Source organism: Oncorhynchus kisutch, linkage group LG11, assembly GCF_002021735.2.
Source record: "Oncorhynchus kisutch isolate 150728-3 linkage group LG11, Okis_V2, whole genome shotgun sequence".
In the NCBI taxonomy this organism is placed as follows: domain Eukaryota; kingdom Metazoa; phylum Chordata; class Actinopteri; order Salmoniformes; family Salmonidae; genus Oncorhynchus; species Oncorhynchus kisutch.
Genome location: NC_034184.2, coordinates 28439787 through 28464607, shown reverse-complemented (window position 1 = coordinate 28464607; position 24821 = coordinate 28439787). Strand labels below are relative to the sequence as shown.

The following is a 24821-nucleotide window of genomic DNA, read 5'->3' as shown; positions in this document are numbered from 1 at the left end:
GGCTGCTGTCGGCACGGATCACTCACTCCGACATGAACAGAGGCATGCTGGGAGCGATGCTGGGGCCTGGGGGTTCTTTGGAAGGCCACACTGTCTGTCTGTTTGCCTGTCTGTCTGTGTCTTAATGCCTGACTATTGTGCGGCAAGTATAAAAGGTAAATCATGTTTCTGTTTGAGTGAACGTAAGTTACTTTTCATGAAAACATTTTTTTACACCTAACATCAGTTCTCGTTGGAATTGATTGCACATATTTGAAGTATTACTGTACCAAGCTCTAAGTATATCACATGAAGCGCTGCCAAATGTATGTCTATAAAAGAAACCCCAATCTCCGTAATGCACAAGGATTGAGAGAGCTAATTGCGAACAAACACTTTGCTAGCCTTCAATCTTGTTTTGGTTGTGTTTCCCTCTAAGGCAATCAGAGTTCCACATTAATTAGTGGCTGTGTTTGTCAGGGGAAGCGGAGATACTCCAGGGACTGCAGCTGTTTGCCTTTCCACGTCCGCATGGAGCCTTTGCTGTGTCAGTGGGCCTTAAAACAGTGTCTCTCCTCAGTCTCCCTACACGAGTGGAGGCTAGTGATTCTATCGGAGCTAGCTGTGTTAACGATGTTGGCGGGGCTCTGATAAAATAGGAGGCACTAATTAGTCTTTGCTTGTTGGGCTGTCAGTAAGTCATTGCCCATTCTTTCTGATCACTCCCTCCAGAGGCCTGCTGGGGATTCATGGACTACATCTGTGGCTGTGTGAGCGGAGACGCACACACGCATGCGCACACGCCCCAGTGGAGGCTGGTGGGATGAGTGAAAGGAGGATGGGCTCATTGTAATGGCTGGAATGGAATAAATTGATCGGTATCAAACACGTCACACAAATGGAAACCACATGTTTGACTCCGATCCATGAATTTCATTCCAGCCATTTAAACAAGCCCATCCTTCTATAGCTCCACCCACCAGCTCCACTGACACACACACACACACACACACACACACACACACACACACACACACACACACACACACACACACAAAGCAGTGAGGATGACAACAGTTTGTTTTTTCTGTGTTCTCATTCCAGGGGAGCATAACTCAAACATGTTGATCCTGCAGCGCTCAGCTGGCCTGAACCGAGCAGTTCAGTGGTAGTTACAGTCTGCTCACATCAAATAGCTCCATCCATAACCGCGCTTGTTAAAGATAACGCTATAATAGAATAATTAGTCCACAGAATATATGGCCATTGCTGTGGTCTGTCAGAGCCCTCCCCCTCGGACACATAATGGCCGCCCAGAGACACAGTCTCCTGTCTTCGGGACGATATCCCTCACACTGCTGTGCAGTTAGCCAACTATAACAGGACGTGGGAGGGAAACCAGAGGACAATAATCACCACATAAGAGAGGAGACTGGGAGGGAAACCAGGGGACAATAATCACCACATAAGAGAGGAGACTGGGAGGGAAACCAGGGGACAATAATCACCACATAAGAGAGGAGACTGGGAGGGAAACCGGGGGACAATAATCACCACATAAGAGAGGAGACTGGGAGGGAAACCAGGGGACAATAATCAATACATAAGAGAGGAGACTGGGTAAGGAAACCAGGGGACAATAATCACCACATAAGAGAGGAGACTGGGAGGGAAACCAGGGGACAATAATCACCACATTAGCGAGGAGACTGGGAGGGAAACCAGGGGACAATAATCACCACATAAGAGAGGAGACTGGGAGGGAAACGAGGGGACAATAATCACCACATAAGAGAGGAGACTGGGAGGGAAACCAGGGGACAATAATCACGACATAAGAGAGGAAACTGGGTAGGAAAACCAGGGGACAATAATCACCACATAAGAAAGGAGACTGGGAGGGAAACCAGGGGACAATAATCAACACATAAGAGAGGAGACTGGGTAAGGAAACCAGGGGACAATAATCCCCACATAAGAGAGGAGACTGGGTAGGGAAACCAGGGGACAATAATCACCAAATAAGAGAGGAGACTGGGTAGGGAAACCAGGGGACAATAATCACCACATAAGAGAGGAGACTGGGAGGGAAACCAGGGGACAATAATCACCAAATAAGAGAGGAGACTGGGAGGGAAACCAGGGGACAATAATCACCAAATAAGAGAAGAGACTGGGTAGGGAAATCAGGGGACAATAATCACAACATAAGAGAGGAGACTTGGAGGGAAACCAGGGGACAATAATCACCACATAAGAGAGGAGACTGGGAGGGAAACCAGGGGACAATAATTAACACATAAGAGAGGAGACTGGGTAAGGAAACCAGGGGACAATAATCCCCACATAAGAGAGGAGACTGGGTAGGGAAACCAGGGGACAATAATCACCAAATAAGAGAGGAGACTGGGTAGGGAAACCAGGGGACAATAATCACCACATAAGAGAGGAGACTGGGTAGGGAAACCAGGGGACAATAATCACCACATAAGAGAGGAGACTGGGTAGGGCAACCAGGGGACAATAATCACCAGATAAGAGAGGAGACTGGGGGGGGGGGGGGAAACCGGGGGACAATAATCACCACATAGGAGAGGAGACTGGGGGGAAACCAGGGGACAATAATCACCACATAAGAGAGGAGACTGGGAGGGAAACCAGGGGACAATAATCACCACATAAGAGTATAGACTGGGAGGGGAAACCGGGGGACAATAATCACCACATAAGAGAGGAGACTGGGGGGGAAACCAGGGGACAATAATCACCACATAAGAGAGGAGACTGGGTAGGGAAACCAGGGGACAATAATCACCACATAAGAGAGGAGACTGGGAGGGAAACCAGGGGACAATAATCAACACATAAGAGAGGAGACTGGGTAAGGAAACCAGGGGACAATAATCCCCACATAAGAGAGGAGACTGGGTAGGGAAACCAGGGGACAATAATCACCAAATAAGAGAGGAGACTGGGTAGGGAAACCAGGGGACAATAATCACCACATAAGAGAGGAGATTGGGTAGGGAAACCAGGGGACAATAATCACCACATAAGAGAGGAGATTGGGAAAGGAAACCAGGGGACAATAATCACCACGTAAGAGAGGAGACTGGGTAGGGAAACCAGGGGACAATAATCACCACATAAGAGAGGAGACTGGGGGGGGGGGAAACCGGGGGACAATAATCACCACATAGGAGAGGAGACTGGGGGGGAAACCAGGGGACAATAATCACCACATAAGAGAGGAGACTGGGGGGGAAACCAGGGAACAATAATCACCACATAAGAGAGGAGACTGGGTAAGGAAACCAGGGGACAATAATCACCACATAAGAGAGGAAACTGGGAGGGAAACCAGGGGACAATAATCACCACATAAGAGAGGAGACTGTGTAAGGAAACCAGGGGACAATAATCATCACATAAGAGAGGAGACTGGGTAAGGAAACCAGGGGACAATAATCACCACATAAGACAGGAGACTGGGTAGGGAAACAAGGGGACAATATTCACCACATAAGAGAGGAGACTGGGTAGGGAAACCAGGGGACAATAATCACCACATAAGACAGGAGAATGGGTAGGGAAACCAGGGGACAATAATCACCACATAAGAGAGGAGACTGGGTAGGGAAACCAGGGGACAATAATCATCAAATAAGAGAGGAGACTGGGTCGGGAAACCAGGGGACAATAATCTCCAGATAAGAGAGGAGACTGGGGGGGGGGGGGGAACCGGGGGACAATAATCACCACATAGGAGAGGAGACTGGGAGGGAAACCAGGGGACAATAATCACCACATAAGAGAGGAGACTGGGAGGGGAAACCGGGGGACAATAATCACCACATAGGAGAGGAGACTGGGGGGGAAACCAGGGGACAATAATCACCACATAAGAGAGGAGACTGGGGGGTAAACCAGGGGACAATAATCACCACATAAGAGAGGAGACTGGGTAAGGAAACCAGGGGACAATAATCACCACATAAGAGAGGAGACTGGGAGGGAAACCAGGGGACAATAATCACCACATAAGAGAGGAGACTGGGTAAGGAAACCAGGGGACAATAATCACCACATAAGAGAGGAGACTGGGTAGGGAAACCAGGGGACAATAATCACCACATAAGAGAGGAGACTGGGTAGGGAAACCAGGGGACAATAATCACCACATAAGAGAGGAGACTGGGTAGGGAAACCAGGGGACAATAATCACCACATAAGAGAGGAGACTGGGAGGGAAACCAGGGGACAATAATCAACACATAAGAGAGGAGACTGGGTAAGGAAACCAGGGGACAATAATCCCCACATAAGAGAGGAGACTGGGTAGGGAAACCAGGGGACAATAATCACCAAATAAGAGAGGAGACTGGGTAGGGAAACCAGGGGACAATAATCACCACATAAGAGAGGAGACTGGGAGGGAAACCAGGGGACAATAATCACCACATAAGAGAGGAGACTGGGAGGGAAACCAGGGGACAATAATCACCACATAAGAGAGGAGACTGGGGGGAAACCAGGGGACAATAATCACCACATAAGAGAGGAGACTGGGTAGGGAAACCAGGGGACAATAATCACCACATAAGAGAGGAGACTGGGAGGGAAACCAGGGGACAATAATCAACACATAAGAGAGGAGACTGGGTAAGGAAACCAGGGGACAATAATCCCCACATAAGAGAGGAGACTGGGTAGGGAAACCAGGGGACAATAATCACCAAATAAGAGAGGAGACTGGGTAGGGAAACCAGGGGACAATAATCACCACATAAGAGAGGAGATTGGGTAGGGAAACCAGGGGACAATAATCACCACATAAGAGAGGAGATTGGGTAAGGAAACCAGGGGACAATAATCACCACATAAGAGAGGAGACTGGGTAGGGAAACCAGGGGACAATAATCACCACATAAGAGAGGAGACTGGGGGGGGGGGGGAAACCGGGGGACAATAATCACCACATAGGAGAGGAGACTGGGGGGGAAACCAGGGGACAATAATCACCACATAAGAGAGGAGACTGTGTAAGGAAACCAGGGGACAATAATCATCACATAAGAGAGGAGACTGGGTAAGGAAACCAGGGGACAATAATCACCACATAAGACAGGAGACTGGGTAGGGAAACAAGGGGACAATATTCACCACATAAGAGAGGAGACTGGGTAGGGAAACCAGGGGACAATAATCACCACATAAGACAGGAGAATGGGTAGGGAAACCAGGGGACAATAATCACCACATAAGAGAGGAGACTGGGTAGGGAAACCAGGGGACAATAATCATCAAATAAGAGAGGAGACTGGGTCGGGAAACCAGGGGACAATAATCTCCAGATAAGAGAGGAGACTGGGGGGGGGGGGGGAACCGGGGGACAATAATCACCACATAGGAGAGGAGACTGGGAGGGAAACCAGGGGACAATAATCACCACATAAGAGAGGAGACTGGGAGGGGAAACCGGGGGACAATAATCACCACATAGGAGAGGAGACTGGGGGGGAAACCAGGGGACAATAATCACCACATAAGAGAGGAGACTGGGGGGTAAACCAGGGGACAATAATCACCACATAAGAGAGGAGACTGGGTAAGGAAACCAGGGGACAATAATCACCACATAAGAGAGGAGACTGGGAGGGAAACCAGGGGACAATAATCACCACATAAGAGAGGAGACTGGGTAAGGAAACCAGGGGACAATAATCACCACATAAGAGAGGAGACTGGGTAGGGAAACCAGGGGACAATAATCACCACATAAGAGAGGAGACTGGGTAGGGAAACCAGGGGACAATAATCACCACATAAGAGAGGAGACTGGGTAGGGAAACCAGGGGACAATAATCACCACATAAGAGAGGAGACTGGGAGGGAAACCAGGGGACAATAATCAACACATAAGAGAGGAGACTGGGTAAGGAAACCAGGGGACAATAATCCCCACATAAGAGAGGAGACTGGGTAGGGAAACCAGGGGACAATAATCACCAAATAAGAGAGGAGACTGGGTAGGGAAACCAGGGGACAATAATCACCACATAAGAGAGGAGACTGGGAGGGAAACCAGGGGACAATAATCACCACATAAGAGAGGAGACTGGGAGGGAAACCAGGGGACAATAATCACCACATAAGAGAGGAGACTGGGGGGAAACCAGGGGACAATAATCACCACATAAGAGAGGAGACTGGGTAGGGAAACCAGGGGACAATAATCACCACATAAGAGAGGAGACTGGGAGGGAAACCAGGGGACAATAATCAACACATAAGAGAGGAGACTGGGTAAGGAAACCAGGGGACAATAATCACCACCTAGGAGAGGAGACTGGGGGGGAAACCAGGGGACAATAATCACCACATAAGAGAGGAGACTGGGAGTGAAACCAGGGGACAATAATCACCACATAAGAGAGGAGACTGGGTAGAGAAACCAGGGGACAATAATCACCACATAAGAGAGGAGACTGGGTTGGGAAACCAGGGGACAATAATCACCACATAAGAGAGGAGACTGGGAGGGAAACCAGGGGACAATAATCACCACATAAGAGAGGAGACTGGGGGGGAAACCAGGGGACAATAATCACCACATAAGAGAGGAGACTGGGTAGGGAAACCAGGGGACAATAATCACCACACAAGAGAGGAGACTGGGGGGGGAAACCGGGGGACAATAATCACCAAATAAGAGAGGAGACTGGGGGGGGAACCAGGGGACAATAATCACCACATAAGAGAAGAGACTGGGAGGGAAATCAGGGGACAATAATCACCACATAAGAGAGGAGACTGGGTAGGGAAACCAGGGGACAATAATCACCACACAAGAGAGGAGACTGGGGGGGGAAACCGGGGGACAATAATCACCAAATAAGAGAGGAGACTGGGGGGGGAACCAGGGGACAATAATCACCACATAAGAGAAGAGACTGGGAGGGAAATCAGGGGACAATAATCACCACATAAGAGAGGAGACTGGGTAAGGAAACCAGGGGACAATAATCACCACATAAGAGAGGAGACTGGGTAGGGACACTGGTGGACTTAATCAGAAGGACAGAAGAGACATCAGGGGGACCAGTAGGTTGGTCATAAAACTCTGAGCAACCACCAGCGTTTGCAACGGCACTAAAACACACAGCAAACAGACTAGCATCACTGCTTATTGCAGCATCTGTGTACTAATAGGTTGAATCCTATTCCTCCTGTTGTAAAATGAAGGCTTTTAAAGCTTCACGCCAGAGACAGGGCAGATTGAATTGCACACCTGTAATCGTATTTGCTCTGTACTGATCTGGCATCTCTAGTCTGGTTGTGACTTTGATGTTCTTTGATGACTTGTCAAGTTGTTCTGGTTCTGGTTGTCCCGTAATAATGTTTAATTCAACCTAACCTCTTTGATCAGCATATAGTATCATAAATCTTTATCATTAACATGGCGCTATTAATAAATAGATCCGGAGTGATAATAACAGGCACATTTTCCATAAGCGATGAAGAAACAGTTAGGGGTGGAAAATTCATTAGTGTTTCGGAGTTGAGATTAAAACTAAGAAGGTTATGAGGTACTAACTGTGGTACAGGATAAACACAGTGGGACAGACACACACTCTTGGCCAGGAGTGGTGGGTGGTATAAACAATCTAATCTGTGCAATTATCTCCACTGTTTCTGTCACTGCTGCTGATGCACATAAGATAATGCAGCCTTGTGGGAAGGATATCCTGTAAGCTTATGTACTGACGTGACATCATTAGAATGCCACATTTCCGTCGGGCACATTTTGGACACCCATTCCAGCGCAAGTCCACTAATGCACTAACGCAGGGTTGGACGCGCATTGTCTTTGTGGGTAGGAATTCTTAAGGTCAGCGGACACAGGTAGTTGAGCAAAGTGAGAATCGCAGATAGCCAGGCGGGAGAGAGAGAGGTAAGGAAAGGTGTGAGTACACTGAGTCAAATAGAAACTTTGGAGGAGGAGATTAGAACAGTAAAGCGAAAGGAGAAAGTAACAAAGTAAAGGAGGAGAGGATAAAAGAGAAGAGGAGACAAGTGAGCTCCAACTCCAGTGTGTTTAGTTGGTCAGCTCTCTCACACCTGTCCAGCCTCTCGTTCTCCAGTAGGGCGTCTGCAGCTCTAGGGTGAAGTAGCTGTGCTTATCATACTCCTCACGGTCAAGTATTTTAATGGCTATGGTCTTCCTGCAGGGACACAAGACAACAAGGCAGCGGGGTTGGAACCATGCATGTTTAAACACACACACACACACACACACACACACACACACACACACACACACACACACACACGACCAGTCGTGGGAATGAGAGGTGGTGGTGACACAAGGTGGGCCACTGAACGTTCATTTCCGCCGAGGGCACACTGAGTGGCAGATGAGCACGCTGCGTGCTGTCATTTTATTTGTGTGTGTGTGTGTAATTTGAAGTCCTAGTCTTTCCTGTGGTGATATGAATGCTCTCTACCTACAGTAGCATCCTCCTAGCCCTCTTGGTGCCTCCTGCTGGTGTGAATGTTCAGTGCAGGGCAATGCAGCGCCGTGCAGTGGACGTCAGGCCCAGGGTCAGAGGTCAGGGTAGGAGATTCTGACCCCCCCACCTGTAACCCCCAGGACTATCTCCCCCACCTTTACTGTCATTGGTCTCCATCAGGCGAGGTTCTCCCATCTCCACGTAGAAGGTCTTGTTTTTCTCGTACTCCTCGTCGTCAATGATTCTGACCTTTATACATTTGCTAAAGGAAGAGAATAAGAGAAGAAGAGAGAAGGAAGAGACAGTGAGGAAATGACAGGTTGGAGTATAAAAGGAGGAAACAGAGAGACAGAACAGAACACAGACAGGCAGCAGGCAGCAGGCAACAGGCAACAGGCAGCAGGAAGCAGGTAGAGACAAACCACAATGAGTTCTGAAAGACAGCATGTGGAGAAGAGGATGGGTAGAAATCTGAGATGATTTTGAATATAGGTTTTGACCAATGATGGAAAAATCTCACTCCATCACAAACACATATCACGCTCAAACCAAGCAATCACATTCTGAAACCACTTCATCACTCTGCCAAATCTCTTATTACACTTGATGATGATAGCAACTATTTGGATTTCCGGCACATACACATCCTTTGAAGTGGTCCGTCAGGTATTGACTATTCATAAGTAGATCTGAGTGTGTTTAAGGTCCAGCCCAGAGTGGGGTCTGACAAACTGATCCTAGAACTGCTAAGCTGGCACTCTGACTGGCCCAATGCATAATGACTCCTCATCACCCACGGCAACACTTTTTCCCCCATTTTTTTCCCACCTTTATTTAACCAGGTAGGCCAGTTGAGAACAAGTTCTCATTTACAACTGCGACCTGGCCAAGATAAAGCAAAGCAGTTTGACAAAAACAACAACACAGAGTTACACATGGAATAAACAAACGTACAGTCAATAACACAATATAAAAGTCTATGTACAGTGTTTGCAAATGTAGCAAGATTAGGGAGGTAAGGCAATAAATAGGCCATAGTGGAGAAATAATTACAATTTGGCATTAACACTGGAGTGATAGACGTGCAGATGATGATGTGCAAGTTGGGAGACTGGGGTACAAAAGAGCAAAAATAAATAACAATATGGGGATGAGGTAGTTGGGTGGGCTATTTACAGATGGGCTGTGTACAGGTGGAGTGATTGGTAAGCTGCTCTGACAGCTGATGCTTAAAGTTAGTGAGGGAGATATAAGTCTCCAGCTTCAGTGATTTTTGCAATTCGTTCCAGTCATTGGCAACAGAGAACTGGAGGGAAAGGCGGCCAAAAGGGGTGTTGGCTTTGGGGATACTGTATGCAAAACACTTCCCCTCAAAAGAGTTCACACTGTATATCGTTCCATAGATATGCTAACACCACGACCACACGACCCACAGGCCCATACTGTAACTTAAGTCAGGACAAGAGCAAATACCATTCATTTATCTGCAAAAACACAGAACCATACATTACAGTTGCATTATCTATTTGATTGGTGCAACTGCACCCATAGTCACCCTGTCTTTCAAAGAGACCTTGCAGTGTATGTTTTGTTAACATCCAAAATCCCGATCATAGGGATAGTTGTCTCCCTTCAACTCCCTGTATTGTTGCCTGTGTAGGCTGGGTGTGAACCGACCGTAAGACTCTGTGTTGTTTACTGTGAGAAAAACAGCCCTGTTGTGCTGGTCTGACCCCGTAGCGTTGCACTCACCACTTTTAATGCAGCATATTCTCTAAATGTAAAATAGTCATTATTATTCATTTGGTGTGTGAGTGTGTGTGCCTCTGGGTCTTTGTGTGTGAGTTTGTGTGTGTGTGTGTGTGTACGTATACATGTGTGTCCTGTGTGAGCATATTAATGTTGAGGCTGAAATGCTGAATGTAAAACCACTTTTAATTGTATCTGTTTCCCCCCCTCTCTCTGTCTCCTTCCCTCACTCTCTCTCTGCCTCCTTCCCTCACTCTCTCTCTGTCTCCTTCCCTCACTCTCTCTCTCTCTGTCTCCTTCCCCCTCTCTCTCTGCCTCCTTCCCTCACTCTCTCTCTCTCTGTCTCCTTCCCCCTCTCTCTCTGCCTCCTTCCCTCACTCTCTCTCTGTCTCCTTCCCTCACTCTCTCTCTGTCTCATTCCCTCACTCTCTCTCTCTGTCTCATTCCCTCACTCTCTCTCTCTGCCTCCTTCCCTCACTCTCTCTCTGTCTCCTTCTCTCACTCTCTCTCTGTCTCCTTCCCTCACTCTCTCTCTGTCTCCTTCCCTCACTCTCTCTCTGTCTCCTTCCTTCTCTCTCTCTCTGTCTCCTTCCTTCCCTCACTCTCTCTCTGTCTCCTTCCCTCACTCTCTCTCTGTCTCCTCCCCCCCCCCTCTCTCTGTCTCCTTCCCTCACTCTCTCTCTCTCTCCATGATAATAGTGATGCCCATGGTGGGATGCTACGTTCTGATGAATTGGAAACAGTGAAACAGTGAACCAGTGTGTTCTGATAAATCATTCCGGAAATATATCACTGCCGCTTGAGCTGCCCATCTTCATCAAACTCCCTCTCTGACCCCCTCCTCTCAATATGCAATGGCAGTCAACTAATCCCCTCTCTGCTGCCTAAAATCACTCACTCTGTTTCCCTCTGCAAGGCCCTAAATTCTCCTATTCCTCTACAAAACCCCTCCTTGCTAGACATTTCCTCCAACATCCAGGCATCCAGATAACCCAGCTCACCTCTATCCCATTTGTAGCAGCACTAAGTGACCCCTCTCTCACCTCAAACATCTAACTACTTCCTCTCCTTAACAATACCCACAGAACACACCACTGCCAACTCTTGTAACGGGAGACAACAGAGTACATTTCACATTGAATCCAAGGAGCCAGAATAACACTGTTGATCTCTTGATGAATCAAAGGCTTGAGTAAGTCCCAGTGTTGGTTTTGGCAGGGGTCTTGGACAGAGACAATAGGCTGTTATCAGGAAGGGCAGTCGCTATTGGTTACAGATTTGGACCAGAGCCTAATCTCTTCCTATTGGTCCAGGAGTGACAAGTGGTGATATCCCAGTGGGCAAAAATTGGTTAAATCAATGTTGTTTCCACACCATTTAAACCAAATAATTAAATGTGATGACATTGAATCAATATGGAAATCTGATTGGATTTGCAAAAAGTCATCAACATAAGGGAATTTAGTATTTTTTTCACACTCACTCACTCACTCACTCACTCACAAACATGCACACACAGAAACAGTGATTTTTAAAAAAGTAATTAATGTTTACACTGTACATCTGAAAAGCTGTGAAATCACACTGGCTGTGTGTATGTGTCCTCTGTTCATGTTGAGAAGGTTGTGAGACCTCCGGCCCCATAGGCTAATCAAAACACCAGATGTCCTTGCAGTTTGATTGGCCCCACACTGGGACTACAGTACAGTCAGCCTGGAATCACAACGTGCCTGGCATGGGAGACCTTCAGAAAATGACTCTGCCCTCACCCTCACAATTTCACAGGCATTACACTTATTTTCCACTCCTCCACTCAGAGAAGAGTGGTCATTGCTGTACACACCAGGCCCATATAGGCAGGGTGTAGAAGCAGCTGTATGAAATGCCCATGGAGATAGGCAGCAGAGAAGCTGGAGTGAGAGAGAGAGATAGAGGCTGTGGTTTTTTCTTTCACAGCTGTTAGTGTATGTGACCAATATAAACATTGTTCTCTCTCACTCTCTCACACACTCACACTCTTACTCTCAGTCTCTCATCATTTTCTCTTGTATTCATGCCATTCTACCTACGCCCAGGGATTACTAACATAATAAAACCTGAACACAGATATTCCACCCACATCCCAAAGAGAGGGGAGTAGACAGACGGTAGAAGAAGAGGAAGAGGAGAAAATGATATGTAATTATGACACCAATGAAGGAGGGGGACATTGTCTGTGTGATGGTGTTCAAATGTTTTTAGTGATAAAATAAGATCAATTATCCAATTAGACTGTGTTAATTTACCAATGTTCACCGCTGATTACCTTCCATTACCTGGGGGAAGGGCACAGTGGGGGGTTAATTCCTTAATTATAGTAGGGTTCAATCATAAATCATAATTAAATGACATAAGTAATGCTCTGGGTATATTTAAATAATAAAGTGAAATGCAAAAAGAAGAATAAAACTCCAACTCTTTCAAACAGTCTGTTATTTATCTGTCAGATCAACATTTATTGAATAGTGAATACCCATCTGTTGTAGGGATGGGTTCTACGGCCAATCTGACACCGTTACTTGAGAGGAGAGGTGGAAAGTACACAATCTGACACCGTTACTTGAGAGGAGAGGTGGAAAGTACACAATCTGACACCGTTACTTGAGAGGAGAGGTGGAAAGTACACAATCTGACACCGTTACTTGAGAGGAGAGGTGGAAAGTACACAATCTGACACCGTTACTTGAGAGGAGAGACGGAAAGTACACAATCTGACACCGTTACTTGAGAGGAGAGGTGGAAAGTACACAATCTGACACCGTTACTTGAGAGGAGAGGTGGAAAGTACACAATCTGACACCGTTACTTGAGAGGAGAGACGGAAAGTACACAATCTGACACCGTTACTTGAGAGGAGAGGTGGAAAGTACACAATCTGACACCGTTACTTGAGAGGAGAGGTGGAAAGTACACAATCTGACACCGTTACTTGAGAGGAGAGGTGGAAAGTACACAATCTGACACCGTTACTTGAGAGGAGAGGTGGAAAGTACACAATCTGACACCGTTACTTGAGAGGAGAGGTGGAAAGTACACAATCTGACACCGTTACTTGAGAGGAGAGGTGGAAAGTACACAATCTGACACCGTTACTTGAGAAGAGAGGTGGAAAGTACACAATCTGACACCGTTACTTGAGAGGAGAGGTGGAAAGTACACAATCTTTGGATTAATAAATAAGTGAACTTTTTTCATTCATCCTTTTCAATGACAAATCCATGCACTCTACAGTACATCCCTGGGTTGTTACAGCAACGCAGTGTTTGGTCACCAAAACAGCTCTAGTGTAGATTGTTTCCAGATCTTGGCAAAATGGTTCTGGAGTGACACAGTAGAGTACATCATTAGGTTAGGATAGAGTGAGATAGATGTGTGTGTGTGTGTGTGTGTGTGCGCGCAGAGGTGTGATCTGCTAGGAGCTTACATAAAACAGTGCTGATAATGAAATATGACATTTGTGCAGGGTGAGGTTCACATACGCAAGGTGAGACACGTGGTTCCTCTTGGCCCTGGAGCAGTCCCAGAGACACGGTACAGTACTTCGACTGATGGAAGGAAATCACATCACACAATCCCCTAACCACATTTAGGTACACATGCAGTTACACACACTGTAGCTAATCCATCCATGGAAATAGGAAACAGTGAAATGGGATGTTGGCTCTTATGGCTGTATAGTTACAGAGGGCAATCGCATTCACCAAACAGACAGTTTCAGCACAGCTTGTATTTAATATCATGTGTTTATTGGGAGTACTAGAGCACGTCTATATTGTACACGATCAGTTTCATATCCAGCGCACCACCAGTGTTCCTCTAATGCTTACTGGGTCATGCAATGAATATGTTCACTTCTCCATACTGTTCTGGTCATTCATCTTACTGTGTTGTGGTTGGAGCAGCGTGACAGTGTGTTAACACACAGGCGCACACACAGACGCACACACAGGCGCACACACACACACACAGGCACACACACACACACACACACACACACACACACACACACACACACACACACACACACACACACACACACACACACACACACACACACACACACACACACACACACACACACAGGCACTCAGGCACACAAACACCGACAAGCGTTTTTTAAAATCTCAATATCAAATCATTTCTGGGTAACAATTAAGTATCTTACTGTGATTGTTTTCATTCAAATAGTCAAAAATTATTTTGCTGGGACTGTCTGGGAGTGGTCTGAGTGGGGAGGGGAAAACTGAAAACTAGCTGTTATTGGCAGAGATCTTTGGAACTCTCTTTCTTATTGGTCTATTACTGTAAGTAATTTACCACCTGGTGATATCATAAGGCAGGCCAAAACTCCATCCTACAAGTTGACAGTATTATTCCCACCTCATAGTGTGGAAACATAACACAGGGAAATCACGTGTCTGACTGTACTGGGCCTTTAAGGGCTGGCTTCAATCAGTCACACATTTATAAAACACAAAGCCCTTAACTGGTTGACTGCAGCTCCCTGGAGCTGGCCACAACTCAAGCCACAGGGCCGCAGCCTAATCACAGAATATAGCCATTAAATGGAAAGCTAGTCCCGACCAATCAGAGGACAGAACAGACACAACCAGCCCTCATATTACTGTATCCAGCCCATCAACCCCAGAGCCTCAGCATGCAGCTTGATGGAGCTCTGTCTGTCTGCTCATCTCTCTGCCTGCCTGTCTCTGTGTCTATGCATCTGTCAGTTGGGCTCGTACAGGGATCTTTTTATCTTTTTATATAGTGACATTAAAACAGGTGTGGCCTGGGGGAGATTCAACCTCTGAACCCTAGTGTGGTACGACTGGGGTGGTACACTGCCCCTCAGCGATCGTAGGGAATCACAGCCACCACAAACACACACACACACACACACACACACACACACACACACACACACACACACACACACACACACACACACACACACACACACACACACACACACACACACACACACACACACACACACACACACACACACACACACAGCAGACCTTCAGCTGACTTTGTTAGAAAACCCCAAAACAACCACATCCTCTTGCACTGTCCCCAGGAGCTGTTTTGATGTTATTCATTCAAAAGCCTTTTTCCCACAGAGAGCCTGGAGTGTTTAAAAAGGAGCAGCCTGTCAATATCATAGCATCGTGTCCGGGTGACACTGGTGTCTGAGGACTATGTCCTGTCAAGAGTGTGACACGCAGTGACACACACACACATACACACACAAAGCCCTGCATCAGAGGGGGGCGCATTTCAGCTGAGCGTTGGGCTAAAGGGACGCTAGCTGACATCTCCTCACATGCCTAATGGGAGAGATAGAAATAGACTCATCACAAACCACCAAATGGAAAGGGAAGACATCAAACTAACTTACACAGACAGACCAACCACACAGACAATACTGGTAAACCCCACAGAAACTCACTGCTTTATTACCACATTGATATGATTAAATTGGCCAATTAAGGTGCTTGATTACCTAGTGACACGGTACTGGCATAGCACACGTAGCCAAATGAGTAACTAACCTCAAACCACTGCCACAATAGCCAAACCAAGCACTTACACTAACAGCCCCACAACACTTATAAAACAAGAGAGATTAAGATTAAGATTTGAACTCTAACAGCCCCACAACACTTATAAAACAAGAGAGATTAAGATTAAGATTTGAACTCTAACAGCCCCACAACACTTATAAAACAAGAGAGATTAAGATCTTAACACTAACAGCCCCACAACATTTATAAAACAAGAGAGATTAAGATTAAGATTTGAACTCTAACAGCCCTAAAACACTTGTAAAACAAGAGATTAAGATTTGAACTCTAACAGCCCCACAACACTTATAAAACAAGAGAGATTAAGATCTTAACTCGAACAGCCCCACAACACTTATAAAACAAGAGAGATTAAGATTAAGATTTGAACTCTAACAGCCCTAAAACACTTGTAAAACAAGAGATTAAGATTTGAACTCTAACAGCCCTAAAACACTTGTAAAACAAGAGATTAAGATTTGAACTCTAACAGCCCCACAACACTTATAAAATAAACTATCATACAGTAGCTAAGAGTGCACTATGCTAATGAAACACTAATTCAAATGATGCTACTGCACACCAACCCACCAACCCAACAGTACAGTAAATCAGAGCTCTCACGAAAGAGAGTGAGAGCAGAAAGAAAGAGAGGGAGAGAGAGAAAGCAGAGAGAGCAGAGAGAGAGCAGAGAGAAAAAAGAAAGGGGTAGAGAGAGAGCAGAGAGAGAAAGAGAGGGGGAGAGAGAGAGCAGAGAGTGAGAGAGAGCAGAGAGAGAGGCCCTGTGGCTTGTCCAGCTTGTTACCATGGTGCTGTGAGCGTTAGCAGGCAGCATGCAGGCAAGCGAGGGAGGCAGTTTACTCCGGAGCAGGAGCTAGGAGTTAGGAGTTTCCCCTGTCACACACAGGAAGCAATAAAACGTAGCACACAACAGATCGGGACGTATTTGGATTGGAAAATTCAGGTTAGAAGGGAACACATTTTTTTATGCTCGGAAAAAGGCAGTGTGTCAGTTTGGTGTTTCTCCGGCTTGTAAGTGTTTTCACCTAGTCTACACAGTGTTCCGTCACGTTGACGACACCACAGTCTGTTACTGGTACTGTGTATTTACTGCGGTTTTACCCAGACATTTTAATGGCCCAGTAAGAAAACAAGACAAAATACAAAACCCACTAACAAGTAGCTGTTTAAAAAAAAAGGTTGGCCTTTGGGGTGGCAAATCCATTAGATGTTTGTGTGAGCAGATTGTGGGTGGGCGGATTTTAGATTCAGACAAAACAAAGGCGTGTGTGTGTGTGTGTGTGTGTGTGTGTGTGTGTGTGTGTGTGTGTGTGTGTGTGTGTGTGTGTGTGTGTGTGTGTGTGTGTGAGAGCGTGGGTGCAAAATGTGAGTGGTCTGTTTTCATTTTGCGGTTTCACATCTTAAAGGTACGACGCAGCCTTTTTACCTCAATATAACATCATTTCTGGATAACAATTAAGTACCTTACAGTGTTTTCAAATAAAATGGTCAAAAATAAGCAAAAATGGCTTCTTAGCAGAGAGCAATTTCTCAAGCAAGACTTTTGCTAAGACGGTCTGGGAGTGGTTTGAGTGGGGAGGAGAAAACTGAAAACTAGCTGTTAATGGCAGAGGTTTGGAACTTACCGCCTGGTGACATCACCAGGCATGCCAAAACTCCATCCCAGAAAAATAGGCAGAAATGTCAGGCGGTCTTTTCAAACAGCTCTTACACTAAAAAGGAATGATCATAATTTCCACAATTTCACAGTATTATTCCAACCTCATAGTGTGGAAATATAAATCAAACACGGGGAAATGGATTTTTTGACTGCACTGGGTCTTTAAGGCATAACCAGTCTAATAATCACTCTGTATTGTAACCATATACAATAACTACAACTTTTTCAGGCTGAAATCAGTCCAGGCAGAGGCCAACAGAAAAACATTGCTGAAGCTGTTAACTGCAATATGTTACCATGGGGATAGTAGCAATGTCCCCATGCAGCTCTGTTGTTCCCTGCCTAAAATACTTTGGCTTCTATTAGTTTCAACTGACAATTTTGGCGCCAGAAGGCCTGGATGTTGCTCTGGAGCGATTCCACGCCAGCGGGAGTGGAAAATATTTTTGCTATCTCAGATTGTTCTGGCAATTCTCACAAAGAAACTTCATTGGGAGGAAGGATGTTTGAAATGTTTTTTACGTTTGTGTCACAATCCATTTCTTTGAAAAGGGCCATTTTAGGCCCCTTTCAGACCTAGACCTATACATGCCTCCTGTAAGGCCTTATGATCTGTAAACTGTACATGACGCAGACAACATCTTGGTGTCATTATACTCCATGTAGTGTGCTCTAGAATCTGAAGTACAAATGTTCACCTTAATTTATTCAACATTAAAACTATCAATATGAATATCTAAAAACAACCCTTTTTTGGCTTATTTTTAGACATATTGTTTTGAACATTATTCTCATCAAACACGTCACATTTCCAGAGTGTTCTCTGCTACTTTTAATGATATGACCCATTTTATACATAGACATGTACATAGTAATTGACATCATAGGTCATTAACCCGGGTGGCGGTCGGTGCTAGAGGCATCACTACAGACTCTGGTTTGATTCCAGGCTGTATCACAACTGGCTGTGATTGGGAGTCTCATACGTCGGCCCAGAGTTGTTAGGGTTTGGCCGGGGTAGGCCGTCATTGTAAATAAGAATTTGTTCTTAACTGACTTGCCTAGTTAAATAAAGGAGAAATAAAATAAATAAAACCATTCTCCTTTAGGATTGCACTTTCAGCAAATCACCAGCAGAGGGAGGTCCCTTTGAATCCATTTACCATTCACTGTGTTGACGGTGCTCATAAAATGGAACTTCAGAATTAGAATATAGTATATTGTTCCAAAAAATATGTCTTAAAATTAACTAAATATAAAGAGGTCGTTTTGAGATATTCATATTAACATGTTCAATTCATGTTGAATAAATGAATGTGAAAATGTGTATTTCAGAATCTGGGCATACTCCATATGATAGAGGCCACTATAAGGACACCAAGGTGTTTATTGTATCATGTACAGTTCATGGATCATAAGGTCTTACAGGAGGCAGGTCTAAAAAGGGCCTAAATGGCCACTTTCATCATGGTTTGTGACACAAATAGTTTGTGACACAAATGTAAAAAGCATGTCAAAAATCCTTCCGACCAATGAAGTTTCTATGTGATAATTGCCAGAACAATCTGAGATACAAAAAATATTTCCACTCCTGCTGGCGTGGAATCACCCATTGGGGACCATTGCACCCTGTCTGGAAATAAACTAAGAAAGAAACACTGTGGAAAAAAACACAAATTGTAATGGAACAGAAATGTTATAATATGCATATCAATAGTTGGATAGCAAGGTCTAAACTGTCCCCTAAATGATCATTGCATTTGACCATGAGAGAAATGATTAGACAGTATGATATAAATAGCCTTTTAATATTGAAAGAGATGGACTGCATCTGTTTTTAGAAATTCTTGACTTATTCAGGAAGCTAAATGAGCATCCTTCAAATCTTATAGCAGCTGGTCATTTCTCAGAGACCCTGGTGGTCTGTTTTTAGACTTCTCACGCTTATAGATGGCTGCTTCATGTCCTGGGTCCAATCTGTCTGTCTGCATGTCTGTATGTCTCTCTATCTGCCTGTCTGTATATCTCTCTGTGCGTTAGGGTATATTGATGATGTGTATGGTAAGTAACCGTACGATTAACTTTCATAAACTCTCCTTCTTTGGGAGGTAGTTTCTCCTCTCCAAACAGGGACGACACATGATATTTACAGAACATGTTGCGCCAGACTCCTGTGTCATGGAGAACCACTGGGCCAGTGAAAACTTCCATATCTGTCTGTCCTCAGTTTCGTGGTTAGCCCTAACACTAGAATTGATGTAGAATGATTCCTCTCCCTCTCCCTCCTTTTCTACCAGTCTCTCTCTCTCTCTCCGTGGAGGACTTGTCCTAATAAGGTGTTGTATCCTGGAGGGAGAGAGGATCCCAGGGACTCCCCAGATCTCAGGGTTTACAACATCAGCTGTAACATGGCCAGCCACGAGGTCAAGCAGCCGACCAGAACCCACTGTCCAAGACAGGTCATATCCTATGACAGGAGCTGTAATTGCATCAGTGTATTATCCAGGCTGTATCACAACCGGCTGTGATTGGGAGTCCCATAAGGCGGTGCACAATTGGCCCAGCGTCACCCGGGTTTGGCTGGTGTAGGCCGTCATTGTAAAAGAAAGAATTTGTTCTTAACTGACTTGCCAAGTTAAATAAAGGTTAAATAAAGGTTAAATAAAAAAAATAAAAAAAATGTATTTGTTTTATTAAACCACAGTATGAAAGGTCTTTGTGATTATGGTTTCATCACACTGAAAATCCGGTTTTTAATCAAGTCTTTTGCTCTGACGGTGCAGTGTAATGAAGTCCCAGGGTGCTTGTTTGAAGAATGTTTATCTGAATGTGTCTGCTTTACGCAGACTTGCTTTGGAAAAAGTCCTAATATAGTTTGAAAAAACTGTTCACTTGTTGTTCAGTTTTTAGTTCAACAATTCTCTGAGTAGAAAGCCTTGTTGGAGCAGGGGTTTGTTGGAAAAGCTTGGGGCCTTACGTAAATGTTTGCAGCCCCACAATCACAACACAAAAGAGATGCAGAGCATCTAACGTATGTTCCTCCTCTCACAGGGCTCCCAGACATAGACATGAACAGGCAGTTAACCCACTGTTCCCAGGCCGTCATTGAAAATAAGAATTTGTTCTTAACTTACTTGCCTAGTAAAATAAAGGTAAAATAATTTTTTAAAAATTAAAATAGACAGACACAACACACAGCAGAACAGAACAGCAGTCGTTGACAAAGCAGCGCGACGCACACGCTCGTTCACTCACAGGCTCATACTCATACATGTAAGGACAGTGACGCAGACAGTGTCCTTACAAGGGACACTGCACCCACATACACTATTAGAGTAGCACACACTATAGGCAGTGGGCACTCTCTGTTACAAAGGAGAACTAAACTGAAGTAAATCAGACAGATATATTATGGAACATGTAGCTCTCTTTGCCTGTATCCCCAAGCCATAAGACTATTGAACAGTTAATCAAATCAAAATGGCTACCTGGACTATTTGCATTGTTTATCATCCATGCTTAGTCACTTTACCTCTACCTACAGTACATGTACATATTACCTCAATTACCTCGACTAACCGGCACATTAACTCTGTAACGGCGCCCCCTGTATATATTTTATTGTTGCTCCTTAGTTATTTGTTGTATTTCTATTTGTATATAATTTATTTTTTCTTAAAACTGCATTGTTGGTTAAGGGCTTGTCAGTAAGCATTTCACTGTTGTATTTGGCATGTGACAAATAACATTTGATTTGATTTAAAATGGCAAAAGCTAATATCATCCTATTTCATCCAGACAATGTCCTCTTCTAAAAGTCAACCCCAGCCATCCATAGAGTGTCATCCCCTCCATACTCATCCTCAACAATGGGGTGCGATGGCACAGAGTGCTAAACTATTTAACCACCAGCACATTAACAACATCCAAGAGTACTCCAAGTCAATTAGCCCTCATCATCCTGAAAGCTTTTACAAGGACAGAAAACATCTCCAGCGGTGAGATTGGCTCTGTCTGTTGGCCAATACAAGCCAGAGTTCATCTCTTGCTGAGGGTAGGGAAGGTAGCTGACTGGCTGGGCTGTATATGGGCTGGCTGGGACTGGGCGAGGTGCTCATATCTTTTGCTAATGTTTCTGCTGACAGGATGACTGAGAGTCCAGTCCAAAAAATGTTGAGTTGGAAGAGGCCCAGGGGGCTGCATATCCGTCTGCCGCTCCGCTCTGACACGGTCAAGGTGACATTCCCACTTAACCAACTCACAATGCAGCTCTTCACCTGGCAACACCAATGGGAGACACCAACAATACTGTCCTGTATTTAGGCCAAATATATCTCTGTCATTGTGATAAAGGTCAACTATTATGAGCAAAGTCAAGAGAGTTTTATGGACACCCTCATAGTTAGGTTAACAAGAGATTTTCTTGACCAGGAAAAACTCCTGGCCCAACTGTCTATGCAGTGGTATTCAAAGTCAACTGGAGTCGGCAAAATAAATAAGAATACATTTTTTAAGAAATAAAAAAATATGGGGGGAACAGAAAATAAAGATGACATATTATGTAGGACAATATACAGTACAAACGTTTTTGAGATGGATCATTTGAAAAATACAATTTTATTGAGTACATTGGATTCTTTTCATGTTGATAAGAAATTGAAATAATGAATTGAAGGTTATTTGTTGATGTAAAAATGTTAAGATTGCGTCATTAGAATTAGGGTGGGGTCGCTAGAAACTCTGGCAAAAAAATGTTGGGTCCCCAGAACTTCTGTCAAAAAAATGGGGTCCCTTCCGAAAAAAGTTGGAATACCACTGGTTTATAGGGTTACATCCGAGCTCCAGAATCCCAACTCCAATTGTCTTTCTTTCTTTAAAAAGGACAATCTGGGTCTACCAATTAAACCTCTTCAGTTGTGCTATCGACCTTCATTAGGCCAAGTAGGTCAGATCAGAGCAGAGCTGACCAGACAACATGAGCCCTGGACAGAGATCGATGGAGGGCAATCTCGTATCGAGCCTTACAGCAACCTTACAAGGAGTTTGTTCAAATGTCTCGGACAACCACCAATGTGGCAACATGGAACTCCTCCCCCCAGCAACCATACACACAAGCCAAAATAGTTCAGCTTTACACAGATTCTTATTATTATTGAAACCAGTGCAAATCTGTGCCTGCCAAACTTAGCAATGACATGCTGTGTGTGTGCTTGACCGCTAGTGTGTGTATTGTGTGTGTGGGTGTGTAGTGTATGTACTGTGTGTATCTCTTGATCCTGACTGGCTGTGTAAAATCATTAGAGGGACTCGGCGGTGCCCGGAAATCCATTTGGTATCCTCAGATTAGTTCCCTTCATAACAATCATATTTGTGTCTCCGTCCAACCCACCCCGCCATCTCTCAAATGGAAAAACAACACACCAAAAAAGAAACTTAACATGTGTAAATATTTGTATGAACATAACAGTATTTAACAACTGAGACATAAACTGAACAAGTTCCACAGATATGTGACTAACAGAAATGTAATGTGTCCCTGAACAAAGTGGGGGTCCAAATCAAATGTAACAGTCAGTATCTGGTGTGGCCACCAGCTGCATTAAGTACTGCAGCACATCTCCTCCTCATGGACTGCACCAGATTTGCCAGTTCTTGCTGTGAGATTGATTGATGTTGATTGATGTTACCCCGCTCTTCCACGGAGGCACCTGTAAGTTGCCGGACATTTTTGGGGGGAATGGTCCTAGCCCTCACCCTCCAATCCAACAGGTCCCAGATGTGGTCAACGGGATTGAGATCCAGGTTCTTCGATGGCCATGGCAGAACACTGACATTCCTGTCTTGCAGGAAATCACACAAAGAACGAGCAGTATGGCTGGTGGCATTGTCATATGCTGGCGGGTCATGTCAGGATGAGCCTGCAGGAAGAGTACCACATGAGGTAGGAGAATGTCTTCCCTGTAACGCACAGCATTGAGATTGCCTGCAATGACAACAAGCTCAGTCCGATGATGCTGTGACACACCGCCCCAGACCATGACGGACCCTCCACCTCCAAATCAATCCCGCTCCAGAGTACAGACCTCGGTGTAACGCTCATTCCATCGACGATAAACGCGAATCCGACCATCACCCCTGGTGAGACAAAACCACAACTTTTTGCCAGTTGTGTCTGGTCCAGCAACAATGGGTTTGTGCCCATAGGTGACGTTGTTGCCGGTGATGCTTGCTGAGGACCTGCCTTACAACAGGCCTACAAGCCCTCAGTCCAGCCTCTCTCAGACTATTGCGGACAGTCTGAGCACTGATGGAGGGATTGTGCGTTCCTGGTGTAACTCAGGTAGTTGTTGTTGCCATCCTGTACTTGTCCCGCAGGTGTGATGTTCGGATGCACCGATCCTGTGCAGGTGTTGTTACATGTGGTCTGCAACTGCGAGGACGATCAGCTGTCTGTCCTGTCTCCCTGTAGCCCTGTCGTAGGCGTCTCACAGTACTGACCTTGCAATGTATTGCCCTGGCCACATCTGCAGTCCTCATGCCTCCTTGCAGCATGCCTAAGGCACGTTCACGCAGATGAGCACGGACCCTGGGCATCTTTCTTTTGGTGTTTTTCAGAGTCAGTAGAAAGGCCTCTTTAGTGTCCTAAGTTTTCATAACTGCCTACCGTCTGTAAGCTGTTAGTGTCTTAACGACCATTCCACATTACCTGTTTATGGTTCATTGAACAAGAATGAGAAACAGTGTTTAAAACCTTTACAATGAAGATCTGTGAAGTTATTTGGATTTTTACAAATTATCGTTGAAAGACAGGGTCCTGAAAAAGGGACGTTTCTTTTTTTGCTCAGTTTATGTATTCTCAGACATTCATGCCATGACAAGAGAGAGAGAGAGAGAGAACGGGAGAGAGAGAAAAAGAGAGACAGAGGTGGGAAGAGAGAAAATTGGGAGAGAGAGAGCGAGAGAGAGAGAGAGAGAGAGAGAGAGAAAGACAGAAAGGTGCAAGAGAGAGGTGTAGAGAGCAAGAGAACAGAAGCGAGGAAGCATAGAGAAAGGAGTTTAAACAGCAGGGTTTTGTAAGTCAACTAATTGATGGCTGTTTAGGATTCTGAGGAGCACATGCTTTTGTGCTGAACGGAGCACTTCTTCTGTTGGTGGGAAATGACAACTTTAATGGCAACTGAGTCAATGCCAGAGCTATCCCATACATCAGAGCCAGCCGGGCCAGCAGCAGCTGGTTGAAACCGCAGTCAGAGGAGGGAGGGAGGAGGGAAAGGAGGGGGAGTGAGGGCAGAG

The 24821-nt window shown here is 45.2% G+C and overlaps 1 protein-coding gene across 2 annotated transcripts in view; it reads right to left on the bottom strand.

Moving 5' to 3' along the window:
• Nucleotides 1–24821, bottom strand: part of LOC109899794 (sodium/calcium exchanger 1) — a 181626-nt gene that overhangs the window by 29418 nt on the left and 127387 nt on the right. The window contains exon 3 of one of the 2 annotated variants that reach the window (XM_020495334.2): nucleotides 8648–8754. In XM_020495334.2, the coding sequence (XP_020350923.1) occupies nucleotides 8648–8754 (107 nt within the window). Of the gene's footprint in view, nucleotides 1–8100; nucleotides 8205–8647; nucleotides 8755–24821 lie in introns of both variants that reach the window. The other variant, XM_031835572.1, reaches the window with a different exon arrangement.